Genomic DNA, 18,585 nt, shown 5'->3' with positions numbered 1-18,585 from the left:
CCGCTGTCAGGCACCGATGCGCACCGCGACACATCGTAGAAAGTCCGGCGACAGCTCGCGTTCGGTCTGCTCCGCGCATTCTTAATCCACCGTCCATCGCCCCTTCATTATTATCGTTATTATTATTACTACACTTACCAATACTGTTACTACTACTACTACTACTACTACTACTACTACTACTACTACTACTACTACTACTACTACTACTACTACTACTACTACTACTACTACTACTACTACTACTACTACTACTACTACTACTACTACTACTACTACTACTACTACTACTACTACTACTACTACTACTACTACTACTACTACTACTACTACTACTACTACTACTACTACTACTACTACTACTACTACTACTACTACTACTACTACTACTACTACTACTACTACTACTACTACTACTACTACTACTACTACTACTACTACTACTACTACTACTACTACTACTACTACTACTACTACTACTACTACTACTACTACTACTACTACTACTACTACTACTACTACTACTACTACTACTACTACTACTACTACTACTACTACTACTACTACTACTACTACTACTACTACTACTACTACTACTACTACTACTACTACTACTACTACTACTACTACTACTACTACTACTACTACTACTACTACTACTACTACTACTACTACTACTAATCATAATAATACTTTATTGTTGTTGTCGTTTGTTGTCGTTTGTTGTCGTTGTTGTCGTTGTTGTCATTATCATTATTATGACGCCATATCGTCCATTGGATCCGTGAAGAATTACGAGCTTTGACCGAATGACATTCGCTCGTTGCGAAACTGCCATCGTCGACACGAGAAAATCGCGAGGCGCCGCTAATCTCGTAGCCTCAGCCATTACCCAGTGTCGACATGTCGTTGTAATGTGCGATAAACGCGGGGAGCGATTGCGTCGGAACCCCAATTGGGATTAAGACGGCCGAGTACGCGTTGTACCCATTAAAAATCGATAGCCGCGACTCGTTGTCTCGTTTTTCCAGCGCCGGATAAAGTGGCGCAGTGCGAAAAACACGTCGTCGCGCTTGGGCACGAGGCGTCGTCCGACGTTGGCGACGACCTTTTCAGCAAAGATTCACTAGGACATGTGTCGTTACCGCGTGACCCCGCACCCCGAGAGCCAGGTAGAAAGATATTTCTTTGAAACCAACGTATCTCGTATTCGTTCCCCTACCATTATCAAACACCTCTCCTCCACGCAAACATTATCCACCCAGTCATCCAGTAGAGTTTTTCTCCCCCATCCGACACGACGACACATGACGTGAATCGAAATTTCATTGAAATTCACTTAGGAGCTACTGTAGCCGATAATCGGCTACCGCCGTCCTCTCGTAGTCGTAGTGTCGTAGCGTAGGTAGTACCTCGGAGGGACGAGGTTCGCCAATGCGACGCCACGCCACGCCAAGCCAAGCTAAGCCAAGCCAAGCCAAGCCAAGCCACGCCACCTATTATTACTTTCCGTGCTTCCTCCTTCACCGTCTCGCGCCAACCAATTATTTAAACAAAAAGCAAGCGACCTAATATGCCCCGTGGACCCTCATGGATCTCTAGATCCGCGATGAGAATTTTCCCAAACATAAGTCGGCCGTAAGCGAGCAGCCGAGTTCCGTGTCGAGCGAACGAGCGAACGAGCGAACGAGCGAGCAACAGCGCATTTAACGGTTTCTTGCCAATTCAGCCGACGACACTATTGTAAATTACATTTCTAATACACGCGTATTTACATTGCTCGTCGTCTGTCTTGATTCATCTCCGCAATTTCACATTTTGCTGACATATTTATAAATCCTCTCGTCCACGACTCTTTGGACGTTCCAATGTTATTGGCCAAACCTGGCGTTTATAGGGATTCGTCGATGTATAAGAGATCCCGTGGAAATACGTTGGGTATCGCCTAGGAGACATTAATTAAGTTATCTTTTTATGTATTAGTTATTGTAAACGGCGTGTGGACGAGTAATGATAAATCGTCGTCCTTTTTCGTATGCTGAGATACAAAATTTAGATGAGAATACGAGCTTTAACGCGAGAAGGATCGATCGTTGTTTGTTTTTAAGTTTATCTAACGTCGAGTTTGCCATATCTTTGTCTATGCACTCGATCTTTAAAATAAAAATAATTATTTAAAACAAAAGCTTCCCTCGCCTCACCACTTGATGTACACACTGCGTTAATTTCTTTATAACTTTTATTTATTCCTACTAAACAAGTATCGCAACATTAATATATGAGACTGATCGATAAATCTTATAGTTTAAGAATTTTTATGGAAATGTTTAAGAGCATCGACACGCAACGACCGTATAAATCAAATAGTAAATTAACAATTATAAAGAGAAAATTTCGTATTATTTGACAACTACGATAAATGTATATATGTATATAAATAATTACGACGATAAGATTAATCAAGTATTTTCTTCTATGTTTTGTTATAATCTTCTATTGATTATAATTTGTAATTTTTCGACAATATTATTAAAAATGACAATCGTTTTAATATGAAATGAGTAGTTTGAATGGATAGGGAATCAGTAGATTATTAAGCTTTGCTAAATATTATGACAATGTTTGGAAAAATATTTTCAAATTTTACCTATACAGTAGTGCTCGTCTTATAATTCTCAAACCACAAAATTCTTCGACTTTCATTATAATTTCAGTTATAAAAGATTATGCACTTCTGCTTTTTAAGCCATTGTTTATTTAACACGCCGTATTTAATTATCGACATTTAATATTGATAAATGTAATTCAATAAGACTGATGTGTATCGTGAAATATTTCTGGCATCAAAAGGTTTTCTCTACATAGTTAATGCGCTAACTGCAATATTAAGAAAGTTTAAGTACAAGATAGAAAAATTAGCATCCTCAATTCAAATCAAAGTAAAAGTGATGATGCATTTAATCGTTTTTTTTTTCTTTGGCAAAGATTAATTGGTTAAATAAGAAGATATTTATTTAACGATAATCGTTATTTTTTTTACCGTTATTATTAACTAATTTATGAGATTTACGCGCTATTTGGTCTACAATGATTGACCGATTCAAACGATTCGGTTATTTTTCGATTAGTGGAATAAAATATAAATACATTTTAGTTAAATTTCTCCGTACAATATACGAGAAAGATTGTACGGGGAAAAAAAAAATACGAATAAAATTGCTCAACCCAAGCACTAATATAAGATTTTTTAAATGCTCTATCTCTCTCTCTCTCTCTCTCTCTCTCTTTCCTCCTCCTCCTCCTCCTCCTCATCCTCCTCCTTTGACCATCTCTAGGCCAAGATAGAAAGAAAGAAAGAAAGGCGGCAAGTAATCACTTCAAACTTCAAATACAAATGACCTATAATTACACGGCATGCCAGACCGATTTTATGTTACTAATTTAACATCGTTAAAGCCGTCGTCTCTAAACACAAAATAAGCAATAATTACGAGCTTAAGTGTAAATAAATACTCGCCTATAATAATAATAATGTCGTCATTTTTATTATCCGAAGCAGTTTCATTATACTTAAGGCAATTTGTCGAGCAGCTTATCTTTTTGAGTGCATTCATAACGTTCAGTCCAAACATCCGCCGTAATGGCATACATCACGACCTCCGATTATTCAAATGAACGGAGGAGATATATGCTAGTCCGACTATATACTCGCGGTTACTACTGATTATACGTGACACGATAAGCGAATGACCATTTCTCGCTATATACAGCCCACTGCTCTGTGTATGTAGTGGCTGACCGCTTGATATTCCGATCGATATTTTTTACATCGTATAATGTGACATAATTCATGCGTGTTTATACTTTCCTACTCATGCACAAAACTCGACGACGATAACATTTTTTTGCAACGCCGCAACAAATAATCAATTGCGCGACTTACCGCTCTCGTCCTTACATTCGACGCCCAATCGATGGCAACTAAACTTTTACATTTCAATTAGTGATGTGAACAAAACGACAACAAAAATCTTTCCCTGAACGAATATTTACAGCATCGTGATTTAATTATATACTTATGGCTTTATAACTTCCACTTGCCAAATTTCTAATATGCGCCTATTAATGATAGAAAATAAAAATTGTATTGAATTATGATCAACTCATTTGTTCATTTGGCTTTTATTTTATTAATTCATAGACATTGTTAGGCGAAAATAATGATTGCGCATTAAGTAAGTACACATACTATTGTGCGCGATGAGTTTGTTTTGACGTATTTACGTAAGGACAGATGGACTTTGAAAATTACGTGAAATCGTATTTATTTTATCCTCGCTATTATGACGTAATTTTTTTTTTATAATTTCTCATTTACGAAACAGGATAATTATGATTATTTTTCATATAACATCGCTACCGAATCAATTAAAACAAAACCAAAAGGAAAGTACCTTTTAATTCAAACATAAAATTTATTACTTTATAAATTCGTATTTGAAATTTTAATTACCTTTGTAATACATATTTCTTCCATTTAATAACATTTATTTAATAATAACGTTATGATTATTATTTATCATCAATTCTTTATTAAAGTATGTGTAATTAACGAATCAAGTTTCTTTTTGTTTCAAAAGAAATTTACGTATAAACGAAAAAGCGTAAATTGTCGATATTTCCTACGAAAGTTCATAAAAACGAAATTACCATTGTTATTACTTAATCCTGGAAAAGTTGCTTAAATTAATGTTTTACTAATCAAGTATTAGTTGAGATTTATGCTTCTATTGGTATGCAATTGCACAAAGTGGGACAAATTTCAGGACGAAGCAGGTAATTGCTAAATTTCATGGCTTTAGACTAAAAATTCCATTACAACTGTCGCTCTTGAAAGTTTTGATAAATTTTATTAACAGTATAGCATACGCAACTCTTACAGCACAAAAGATGCACTTTTGTTAGATTGCCTTAATTTCACTAACATGGCTATTGCATGTAAGAGGATTATTCACTACTCACCCACTGTACAGAAAAATTAGTTCTCGGAAAATGATTTTGTTAATACTCTTGTCAGTATAAAACTCCTTTTAAATATGTTTTAAATGAATGTCTAGGTAAAGTATCAATTGCTCGAGCAAGTAATTCCTTATGATAATATTAAAAAAAAAAAAAAAAAAAAAAAAACAAAAAAAAAAAGGGAGAAAATATGTTGGTTTAGAAGGTATTTACTTTCATCAATATCAGATATTTTGCATCATTCACATAAATTATGTATATTTGGAAATTATTATATCGATTAAAAATTGAAGTCTATACAATATCAATTTTAATTATAAAGAACTAACAATTCGTATTACAATTTGCGAAAAAGTATATTGTAAAAGATACATTATACATATTGGCATTAAGTAATTTAATAGAATTATTATAGAAGACTTTAGAAAAATGTAATATTCTCAAGGAAATTGAATTGCCTTTCATAATATTATATTATATTTTTATTATAAAATATTGAGACATAATCAATTATCTCTCTCTCTCTCTCTCTCTCTCTCTCTCTCTCTCTCTCTCTCTCTCTCTCTGTGTGTGTATACGTAATACGAAACCGTATGTAGTAATTTCCATTGTTAAATGCAATAATCTTTTTAAATATTAGCAAGCAAATATAGCAGATAGAAGAAAATATATTATAAAGATGCAAATATATTAAATTACAATTAAAATAAAAATTTCTTAGTACCATATATTATAAGTATTATATTCTATCATAGTCGACAAAGTGTATGGGCAATTGATTTTGTCTATATAATAAATATTTTAATATAATAAAATGTTATATATAACAACATTCGGTTGCAATCGAAATATACGAAATTCAATATTATTGATAAATAATATCGAATCCACTCTGAGGATCATTGTTTATCTTTTATTTATTTATTTTTTTATTTAAATTCGTCATTTAAATAAAGAAAGGAGAGATCTATAATTATTCCACAAATAATATTATAATAATTCTTACGGTAAGATAATACGTGTTATTGAAACGTTAAAAGTATTAAATGATAAATGAATTATGTGTAAATAGAATCTTGAGTGCTAATGCGAGCCAACAAAAACTAAAATAATTATAAAATATTGTAATTTTAATTATTAAAAGCTAATTCACCGTTTTTCTGAAAATGCTTAAAAGAAAATACATATTGAGACTTAGATCGTAAAAGATTTTATGTAAATTGTAGAGGAAGTATAACGAAAATCATAAATCTTAATATTTTTAACAGTTCTTATTATATTTTTTTTCTCTTATCTTTATAATCCACAAGAAAAAATAATCTAAATTGGTTAAAGGAAACACTTAAATTAGATATATTAAAATATGTATATTATGATATAGTTTTTCATATTTTGGTAAATATTTCATGGCTTTTTCATACTATAGATGTAACAAAGATTTTGTATATTTAAAAATATTAATTGAAAATTTATACGAATTTTACGAATTGTTTGTATTGTAATTATAGTTAATAATATTTAATCTAAAATAAACATGAAAATAGCGATTTTCATAATTGGCATCCAATACGATGTGAAAAAAAAACATTTTTTATATTTTATCTAACTCCCTAAATATTTATGTAGAATCTATATATGTTAGTTTTTTTTCTTTTTTTTTTTTTTTTTTTTTTTTAATGAATTTGAACAAATTACTAATTACTTTCAGTGTTACAAACTTCAAATTAATATTTATATAATAGAAATTATTGCGATGACATTATCCAAGTATTATTCAATACCCGAAAAATATCTCTTTTCATTAATCATACGACTTTCTATTTATAAATTAAGAACATTTATATGCGATTATCTTTGCTCTTATTGTAGATATAAAATTAACTTTAATAAGGCACGTAATAATCATAGAATATTTTGAAACTATATTATTAATTATAAAATAAATTAATATTGTAACGATTGTTTAGCATCGTCCACATTTTCACAATTAATCACAGTTTCACAATTATATCGATAAATTATAAATATTACTCATAAATGTAAAATGTAAATAGAAAATTGAAATTAATAATTACGAATGAACTAAAATGTATGAATTTTTTAGTGAGAAAATGTTCATGACTCGACGTCAGTAAAACTGCAGCGATTGTAAAAGCTTTAAGGCTATTGACTCCGTTAATTACGGTGAAAAAAAAAATGAACTGACGTTTCTTGCTCAAAGTAACTTTACTATTAAAGAATATTTAATATAAAATTTTCCGTTTCCTTGGAGGTCGTCAAACCTTAAATTGAAGGTATAACAACATTTATGTACCGTCGATTGAAATAAAAATACAATAAATTAAATCAATTTGGTTAGTGAATTCTACGAAATAGTATTATTTATTTTATAAACATTGTTTTCTTCGTTGAAATTGAAAGCTTTGCGGATAAATTATAATTATCCTTTCATGCAATTGTATAAATAATAATTATTCCATTTTACAAAATTTATTTTATCGAATATCATTATAGTCTTTGCAGCTTGAACAACTTGCCGATTAGAAATTTCTTCTTTTCGAAAGTACTGACTTCTTATTAAGAATATTATTTTATATAAAAAATATTTAAATTTTATATTACAAAATGGTCAGGATATGAAGCATTTAAATTTTACGTTCAAAATATTAACGACTTTTTTCAAAAATTCTACGGGAATTTTATTGAGAGTTTCCGATGTTGGTATAACATTTGTAATAAAATCTAAACACAAACCCGGATGTTTTCATTTATTTAATCAATAAATAAATCAGAAAAATTTTAATATATATATTTTAGTTTTACATTAAATTGGAGGGATTCGAACACATAATGGATAATAATAAAATTTTGTAATAAAATTTATAGCGAATATTGATCCTGCTTTAAGTAAAGTAAATTGAAAATATTATCTACAATTGCAGCCCTTTTTTAAAAATGATATAATTTTATTTCATAGCTGTTTGACATTTTAATTCTACTATAATTATTACTTATTGAAATGATATTATTAACATTGATAATATATATATATAATAAAAGGAATCTTTAAATACAAGCCTAGTTAAGTTTTTACACACACACGAGCGCACACACGCACAGAGACGCACATATGCATGGAAACTAGTTTGAGTAAGCCCCTTAACCTCTCTCAAGTTAATATTGGAGAAAGTATCGGTTAAATGATTGGTTATTTTTATTTCACACTATAATTAGAAAACAAAGTAGCTGATTAAATTCGTACATTAGCGCTTGCTCGAATATGAAAATGAACGAAGGAATTTTAGGAAGTTAATCGATAGTCTTGATCTATCGATCATATGCAGAAATATTCAGCCGTTAACCCACAAAAACGAAACGAATGATTAAAGTGAATTTTTTTTTTTTACCAATTATTCAGTATTAAATTTATTGAAAAATCAATATTTATGTTGAAAAACTTTTTAAATACATTCACGATTCAATGCTATATTTAGATAATTATAAATTAGACGATCTATATTAATTTTTGGAATTATTCTTAATATATATATCATGTGTGTAGTATTAAAATTTAGGAAGACCAATGTGCCAAAATTCCCGAAAATTTCTCATTATTAATAAATTCGTTTAATCTCGAAAAACTCATTTTACATTTTCAGTATAAAAGATAATTTGTTCTGTGTAAAGGCATCATGATTTAATAAATACGGAATATTTTCATACATACATCCGACATCTCAATGAATGGGGGAATTAATCAAACATTGATTTGTTGATTTGCATATGCATATGTACTAGGCGATCTTACAAATACTTATGTAACACTAAGAAGTATCTATTTGACTAATGTTACTATCTTACGAACTTGGTGATATATTGTTTTGTACACACATACGTGATGATGATGTAAGGTGTTAAGCATTTTTTTTGTTTACCTTCCACAACTAACACTGTACAATTATTATCTTTATCTATGTTAACTCGAATGAGGAAAAAAGCTATGCAAAAGCAATTAATATACGCTGCTCTTTTATTTTACTTGATTTCTTTAAAATATCGTGTATTTACTTTGTACAAAACATTTTTAATTATTATTCAATTCGCGTGAATGACAATTTTGTTTGCACTTTGGAGAGAAATAGTAATTTCAATTTTCAAAAACTTAAGATTTTATAAACGTAAATTATATCGTTCATAACCCATGTACAAAGCTATTAACAACTAAAAAATTATAATAAGAATTAAAATTAAAATAAGAATGTTTAATAAAAATAATACTAATGAAAATACTTTCATGTATTATATTATTATATTATAGGCATATAAGATAGAAATTCTAAGTAACTGTTAATGTAAAAGAGAAAAAAAACAACAAGAAAACTAATTTTATAACTTTTTAATTTTTACAATTCATTCGTTTTATGTTTTATAAAAATGAAAGCAAAATATTGAACTATTGATATTAGATATTTGCTGATTCCGCACTTTTGGTGGTTGAATTTGAAAATGTCAAAGATCTTTTAAATTTAACAATTCGTTGTCATATTTTTGATATTTAGATAAAAGTCTGTTAATGATTTTTTTTAGTGATTCATATATGAATTCGAAATTTAATATTATAAAATTACACGAAAATTAGAATTTTTAATTAAATAGGCTCAATTATACATGAATTATTTTATATAAATTAATTTAATTTTATCCTTTGATTCATTGGTAATATTCGTTTGTAATTCAAATTGTAACTCCTATTTGGCTCATTTATTTATTTATATTTACGTGTTTTAATTTTTATTACATTATATGATTTTTTTTTACAATGCAATCTATGGTTATATTTAGATTAATGGATTTGAAATGATCGTTAATTATCTTTGCTTAAGATACGAATGTCAAAGACACGTTTTACTCTATTATGTTAAATGATTTTAAGTCAATTTGAATGATTAAATCGGTGCGCATGAAAGAGGAAATTTATTTGATATTTCAATGCAAATCTTAATTCGATCTCTCGTATTGACTAAACTAATATTCGTATTATTTAAAAAAAAAAAAAGTTACTATATACATTTACAAAGTACTTCCGTTAATATTTATTCAACAAATGAAACAAATACATTTTAAATAAAGTTTACCTAAATAATACATTTTTATAATATAATCCAAAATTATAAATTATAAAATCCAAAATAATATAATCTTAAATAGGAGTTTTTATTTGTAAACAAAATTTATGTTTACTATATATTAATCATAATATATTAATCATATATTCGTTTTGTATTTTGAAAATATAATTATCTTTGAAAGTAACGTATTGTGCAAATTATAATTTTATTACGTTTTTGTTTTTTCTTTTTTGAAAAACGTTTGTATTTATTTAAGATATACCAAAAGACTTTAATGTAGTAGTTGTAATCATAAATAATTTTCCTTCGTTTGTAATGGTAGTTAATTAATATATTTATTAAGATCGTAACATGAATTGATGGCAATATTTTTTTAATACGGATATTATGATTCAAAGAAAATTGGCCTCTGTTGTAACATATAATAATTAGACTTAAAATTGTTATGCAATGAGCTCGTGCGTCATAAACGAATGTAGTGTTCGTTTTTTTTTTGTTTTTTCTTTTTTGTTTTTTTTTTCTTCTTCTTAATATCCATAACAATAAGAAACTAACATTTGGAAAATACGAATGGATAATACATTTCAGATAATATAAATATATTAGTATTGATCGGTAGCTGGCAAAACAATGTACATTGATATAAAAATGTTATTGTCTAAAATATTGTGAAAAAATAAAGATTTTCTGAGACCCGAGATGATGAAGGTCGCGCCGATTAAGCGAGTGAAATGCCGCCAATTCTCGCAACAAATAGAGCGTCGGAGCATCGATGTGTGTTTCATTTTACAATGAAATTAAAACACAGGGAGCTCGGCATTATTCGCCAAATTGGATTATTATATTGCCTAGCGCGCGCATCCGATCGTCCATCGTGTTAAATTGCCGCTTGAAAGTGAAATGCCCGCATAAAAAGAGGAGACAGGGAAGGAAGAAAGAAGAAAGTGGCAAAGCGCGCAGGAGCGGAGTCGAATCTCGATTGTAAAATTGGTTTACCCATTGGTGAATCCAATTGGCATTACTCAATTAAGTGCCACCGGGTAACAGGAGCGCATGGCCGCCTTCACTGTCTGTCAATTTGCGCGCAATTGTTGCGGCCTCGATCGTACCGCTACGTTAAGGACGAATTAGCGGGCCGCGAGCAGCACTCCACGTACTTTTTCCATTCCGCAGCCGGAGCACTGCGCCCGTCTTTCTCAGTCGTCCTCTTGGCGGATGCGCTTTTCACCTTTGCAGCAGTGGAAGCGAAGATTGACGCGAGAAAGTCAGTCGTGTTGCATCAAGCGCCCAGTGATACGCTGGGGAGGGGGAGGAGGACTTTAAGCGCTATCATTTTGACGCTCATTTAATGAATGCAACGATCTCAAGAGCCAAATCGATTAAATTTAACAAAAAAAAAAAAAAAAAAATTCTTAACTCGAAGTACAATTAAGGCGATCAGGCGATCGATCAAATAGCAATTTAATGAGATTATTAAATTGCTAGAATTATTGCTCGTATTTTTTAAATAATCCTGAAAGTAGTGTGCAATTACTTTAGCGTTGCGAGTGAGAACAATTGTTTGTAAGATGAGGTAAGAGAAATGAGAGAATCGATGGATCGATCGTAATTTGTGTATAACGATCGATCGACCACTAACGAATAAAATCAAAGCCCTTATACTACTTTCTTTAAATGCTTCGATCCCTAATTTTGCGAAAAATCCAGCCACGTGCCCAATGTGGCAGCAATGACAAAAATGTCGGCGAAACCTTTATCATCTTATTAAGAAAGAGAGAATTAATAGCGTCAATAGAGACGCGGTTGTTCCACATCTCGAAGTCTCGTTTCACTATCCCACGATAAGTACTCGCACATTACTGCGAATAGAGACGCATACATAGTGTTGTACGTGTGTACAACACGCGCGCGCGCGCTCGTATTAAGACATACGGAAGTTGGCATTTCGTAAATATCTGAACTTGAAAATAAAGTCTCCCACGTTTTACCTGCCCTGTCTTGACTAAATACGGCAAATTACGAAATAATATCTACCCGAGTCAGCTCCACCACCACCACCCCCCATCCTTACTATCAAATTCACAATATTCTCGTTAAACTTGTCGCGAACAAGTAATTTCATTTATTTCATTGTCCCGCAGAATTTTCCAATATCACACATAACTTGTAACATTTATTCATATAAAAGTTCTAATCATTTACACAATTTCCACTTATTGTCCATTTCCATCACCCATAATGTATTAGTGTTCCACATGAATTTTATTAATAGTGTGATAAGAACATTGTAATTTTTTCATAGCGATAAAAGAGAGCGCAACAACGATCCAAGAGAACGAGAGAGAGAGAGAGAGAGAGAGAGAGAGAAGATAACATTAAACACTTGAGTTGTAAAAGAAAGAGCACTTGCAATGTTGGGGAACCCCCGACAAGTTCCAAACTGCTTTCCCTAAATACATTACCATTCCCATTTTCGGTTCCAGCCTATTATTGTCCACGAAACTTTCACCTCCGACTGAGAGCTCTCGACGGGTCGCACCTGCGATTATTGACCAACACTTGTGAATTATCAACTTCGCCGGCAAAATGCCCGCCAGATTCGACACCATGAATAGTCCGCTCGTACGAGACAACGTCGTTAGCAATGGCACGCCTTACATCATTGATGATGACATCGTCATATCAGGTTTCTCAGGTAAGCCGCTATGTTTAATTTTTCTTCGCTCGCAATGACATTGTGCGCAGCATTACAAATTTTACAAATTTTCACTGGAAAATTGTAGCGTTCATTAATGTCATGATATCATAAAATTTCATAAAGCATGGATTTTATCGTTAATGTTTATTACAATCAATTATTAATTTGATAATTTCGTTGGTGCTTTCCCAATGTTTATTTAATAAAGGCATAAATACTCGTAATGCTGTTTGCTTAAACACGTGTTTACATATAACCGTTCACATTAGCATAATAACGACATAACAAAAACGACACTTAATCGCCATTCCCAATATTATGTTACCTGAATTATAATTAACTATTCACGTATATTCATAATATATTGATTTAAATTATTACAATTATCCAAGGCTTGTACATTCGGCTATATATATTATATTATATGATTATATATAAACACATATATTAAATATAGAAGGATAATTATTCAAATTTTCATTCTGCTTCTATCTTTATCTTGCTTTATACTCGTTAAGTATACCAGTATTTTTGTTATATCAAAAATATCTAATCTATTTACCCTTTGTCGTCATAATATAACCCTTCAATTACTCGCGGTTACGTAGAAGAAATTTTAAAATTTTTTTGATAATCTGTCGATCCGTAGATAAATATGTACGTTTAAAATAATCGTATCGATGCAACAATCCTACATTAAGTACAATTAAATGAAAAAGTTTCTTTATAAGATTACAATCAATCATACATCTTTATGTACCTTCATCGCTAACACAAGTAATATTTACATAAAATATGCTATATATGTGTGTGTGTATATATATATATATATATATATATATATATATATATAAATCTTATTAAATTAAATTTCTTTTATTTTTGTCCAATAAACGTAAAAGAATTAATATGAACACATCTTTGGACTTTATCATGTTAAATTACATTTATTTATTTTACCAATACAATTTTATTTCTGTAAACAATTTCTCACATAACGAATAAACTTTTATAATTGACTTTTATTTATTTGAGAAACAAGTATTTTATATTTCTAAACCTTCATCATTTATCTGTATTCTCATTTACTTACAGAAAGGACATTAACAGTCAAAGTCCATAAGAGTTAATAATTAATTTTTTTAACGACTACTAATTACAAGTTAAGTAAGCTAGTGTATCAACACACTGGATTTTCGTGGTTAATGTTTATTTTATCAAGCTATATGCCAAACATAAATATAATACATTGAATTGCAACTTGATATCAAAGTTTGATTACTCTTAAGTCAAAAGGATCATAATTCTCGGCAATAAGTATATACCATACGAATAATATTCATACAAATTTTATTCGCATTAATGTTGTAATGTTTATATAAAATAATCATATATTTTGCAATAGTTTTTGTCTTTTTCATATTTCACAGTACATATGAAAAATAATACTTGTGACGAACAGCCCGAATAGACATTATAGTCTAAATTCTTTATATCCGAATAGACTTTACGTTATATATATAATAAATAAATAAATAAAAACATCTACTACATTGTACCTAGTTTACAACAATCTTTTAACATTATAGCGATACGAAAGCATGTCGCTAACGTCATGCAGCATCCAAAAAAAAAAAAAAATCACAAAAGTGATACGTAGCCACACGTCTAACACTTCGTCCGTATTTTATTATACACGTGTATTTAATGAAAAACAGGTCGTCTGCCGGAATCGTCGAACATCGACGAGTTCAAACAGCAGCTGTTCGAAGGCGTGGATCTGGTGACGGACGACGAGCGTCGCTGGCCCTCGGGTATCCACGGGTTGCCCAGCCGCACCGGCAAAATCAAGGACCTCGCCTCCTTCGACGCCACCTTCTTCGGCGTCCATGCCAAGCAAGCCAACGTCATGGATCCACAACAGCGAATGCTCCTGGAGCTGACGCACGAGGCCATCCTCGACGCTGGCTTCAATCCCGCCGAGATTAGGGGCTCCAAGACCGGCGTCTTCATCGGTGTCTCGGACTCCGAATCCGATGAGTACTGGACGGCTGATCCCGATATGGTCAACGGTACGTCTAACCCTTCCTCCATTTTATCCAATTGACGATCGGTTGAGTTCCGTGTGGTTAATCGTGGTATCGACAAAAGCCACGATTATTGGAAAATGGGGGATGGTCGGGGCCAATTGTTGGGCTGTTAATTGTCGTTGGGGCTCGTGTTGAACGTGCCAAGCCATTGTACCGTATTGGAAGGTGCTCGAGGCCATTATCGCGTTCACTTGTCTCATACGGTTTTGTGTGCTTAAGCTAATAAAGCGGGAGATGGATGTTAATGAACTTGGCGATTTGAATTTGCGAGAAGGGAGGAGAAAGAGGGAGGAGGAGGGAGGACGATCGGCGACCCGCTTTTTCTGTCTTCGTAACGAAAATCTTCGCATTTGTTTTGTTAGAGGCTACAAGTGAATATGCGGTGTGGCTTTGGAAATGAAAGATTGTGCGTGTTGCGCAATGTTTTACACACGCGCGCACGACGTATGGGTTTCGTCAGCCGACAATTACAGCTCGAGTTTCTGTTGTCATTTTGATCGTGGCTTTCGTGGTCGATGGTATCGTTTTAAAGCAATGGCCGCACTTGCAATGCAAAACTAAATGAACAACTCATACTTCTCTATAAGCTAGAGCTTGGGCTAGTTTATTTTATTATTATGTCCGTAAGTTTTTTGACCGTTGGAGCATTAGGAAGAGCTTTTAAAAATATTCAAACAAACTGACTATCGTAGTAATGTCGTGTTCATACTAAACTGATTAAATTGAATTTCGCAAATTGTGCGTGCGTGCGTGCGTGCGTGCGTGCGTGCGTGCGTGTGCGTGTGTGTGTGTGTGTGCGTGTAGAGAGAGAGAGAGAGAGAGAGAGAGAGAGAGAGAGAGAGAGAGAGAGAGAGAGAGAGAGAGAGAGAGAGAGAGAGAGAGAGAGAGAGAGAGAGAGAGAGAGAGAGAGAGAGAGAGAGAGAGAGAGAGAGAGAGAGAGAGAGAGAGAGAGAGAGAGAGAGAGAGAGAGAGAGAGAGAGAGAGAGAGAGAGAGAGAGAGAGAGAGAGAGAGAGAGAGAGAGAGAGAGAGAGAGAGAGAGAGAGAGAGAGAGAGAGAGATGAAGAATGTAAATGATCGAGCCAAGAGTGGATAACGCGATAACGGTCATTGTTTTATGGTGTTCCTACTTAAACACGAGATAGAAAGTAGCAAAGGTAGAAAAGCATCGCCTCAATTAGTGTGTAATAAATATGAAAACCGTGTGGTTATTATGTCGTATTTCCATATCTTACATAATCAATAAATTCGCAGAATACGATTGCAAACAATATTATCTGCCATTTACACGCTGGATCGATGCATCGTAAATAAATAGTAAATAATTAAATGAAATAAATAAATAGGTGCTCTCTCCAGCTCTCTCTAGCTCTCTCTAGCATTAAATTATAAAATTTAACTGCTTTATATTTCGAATTTAATCTATTAAAATTCCACGTTTAAAAAATATAGAGAAAAAATTCAATTTTGAATGTATATCTAGTGACTCATGGAAATGACTAAGTTTGATCGATCAACTTTGTTTCCTTGTTTTTATAATTAGTTTTTTTTTTTTACATTATTTACTATTTTATAGCTCAATCTATACGCGAGCGCGTATGAAAAAAAAATATATATATAAGTGTGCGTATATTTATCTTCCGTTTTCATCTCCTTATACAGGACTCCTCATACATTACATTCTCACAATGTAATTTTTATCCTGTGATGCGTAATTAAGAACGACGCCGTCTGTCAGAAATGTCTAAGAAAATTAACTATTAGACAGGATTCGCCCGACAGCTTCGATAAATACAACGATTTTTAATATTTATTTTAGGCAAATTACAAATAGATACGTCATTCCTTTCGTTTTATATCTCGTATTTACATTTTACGATCTGTTTATTTAATTTATCTGATTACCATCTCCAAAGAAAGGCCCCTCACCACAGTCTTTGCTCAAAATCACAATTATCTCGCCTTAAATGCATTGCAAATTGATATTTACATGCAATAAATATTTAATAGCCAGTTATTTTATTTCCTAAAATCGAGTTAGGATTTTTCCTCTTGGGGATTGATTTTATTTTATGGTAATTCTAAAGATTAATAGTAAAAACTTTCAATTTGTTCTGTATTTATTACTCGTAACTTTATCTGTATTTATATTTCTAAATATCCAACTCCATCCTAACGACGAATGTATTGCCTCATCGTTAAAGGCTCTTCGCGTAAAACATAAACGCGGTCACGATATTCTTTTGTAAATAAAAATGATCCTATTTGTGTAATTGGAAACGTATCTTGAAAACGTATACTCGTACGATTTTTTTTTTACGGCTAGTAAGCGCGCCAAGCTGTGTTTGATAAGTTGAATAGACCCGTGAGCTATAAGATCAAAAAGTGTTTGGATAAATCATAAGTTGTTGAATTGAAAAATATTGGCTTTCCCTCCATTCGCCTTGGATTCTGGATAATTATTAACAACTTGGTGACAAATTAACGTTAGTGTCAATCGACCGTATCTTCCATACATTGCCGTACCATTTTTTTCATATAAGTTGTCATCATAAACGGGAGCGAGCCTTCTTAAAAAAAAAAATAATAATAATAATAATAATAATTATTATTATTATTATTATTATTATTATTATTATAAAAGATAAATCACCAAAGCTTTGGATTATATAGAGATGGAAAAGTAAACGCGAGGACTCGTTACAGGTTATGGGCTAACCGGCTGCTGCCGGGCGATGTTTCCTAACCGCATCTCCTACACGTTCGACCTGACGGGCCCGAGCTTTGCCGTGGACACGGCGTGTTCCTCGTCCCTGTACGCTATGCATCAGGCGATAACGTCGATACGCAGCGGCCAGTGCGACGCTGCGATCGTCGGTGGCGTGAACCTCCTCCTGAAGCCGACGAGCTCCCTCCAGTTCCACAGGCTGAGCATGTTATCGCCCGGGGGCGCTTGCAAGGCCTTCGACAGCTCCGGAGACGGATACGTGCGCTCCGAGGCTGCGGTAGTCGTTTATCTCCAGCGGACGCGAGACGCCCGACGCGTCTACGCGACCGTCGTCAACTCCCGGGTAAACACGGACGGGCACAAGAGCCAGGGCATCACCTATCCGAACGGCGGCATGCAAAACAGACTGATGCGCGAGGTTTACGCCGAGGTGGGCATCAATCCCGCGGACGTGACTTACGTCGAGGCCCACGGCACGGGGACGAAGGTGGGCGATCCCCAGGAGGTCAATTCAATAGCCGAGCTATTCTGCAAGGACAGGAGAACGGGTCCCCTGCTGCTCGGGTCCGTCAAATCGAATATGGGCCACTCGGAGCCGGCCAGTGGACTCTGCTCGATCGCCAAGGTCCTCATCGCCATGGAGCAGGGCGTCATACCCGCGAATCTACACTTTAAGCAGCCGAACGCCGACATTCCCGCCCTGTCGGACGGCAAAATCAAGGTAGTCGACGAGCCGACGCCGTGGAAAGGGGGCCTCGTTGCCGTGAATTCCTTCGGCTTTGGCGGAGCCAATGCCCATGTCGTACTACGCAGCAATCCCAAGCCCAAGGTCTCGCCAATGCTGGACGTCGGTGTGCCAAAAATTGTCGCAGTGTCGGGCAGAACCGAGGAGGCCGTCGCGTCTCTACTCGACGAGGTGACTA

The 18,585-nt window shown here is 33.4% G+C and overlaps 1 protein-coding gene across 1 annotated transcript in view; it reads left to right on the top strand.

The window, feature by feature from the left end:
• FASN1 (Fatty acid synthase 1) overlaps positions 1-18,585 on the top strand; it is a 29,768-nt gene that overhangs the window by 810 nt on the left and 10,373 nt on the right. Inside the window, exons 2-4 of the mRNA XM_011500706.1 lie at positions 12,632-12,843; positions 14,565-14,918; positions 17,641-18,578. Of these exons, the coding sequence (XP_011499008.1) occupies positions 12,735-12,843; positions 14,565-14,918; positions 17,641-18,578 (1,401 nt within the window). The 5' untranslated portion in view covers positions 12,632-12,734. The remainder of the gene's footprint in view (positions 1-12,631; positions 12,844-14,564; positions 14,919-17,640; positions 18,579-18,585) is intronic.

Source organism: Ceratosolen solmsi, unplaced genomic scaffold (assembly GCF_000503995.2).
Source record: "Ceratosolen solmsi marchali unplaced genomic scaffold, CerSol_1.0 scaffold27, whole genome shotgun sequence".
Taxonomy (NCBI): domain Eukaryota; kingdom Metazoa; phylum Arthropoda; class Insecta; order Hymenoptera; family Agaonidae; genus Ceratosolen; species Ceratosolen solmsi.
The sequence above is the reverse complement of the archived record's forward strand: the minus strand, read 5'-3'. Positions and strand labels throughout refer to the sequence as shown.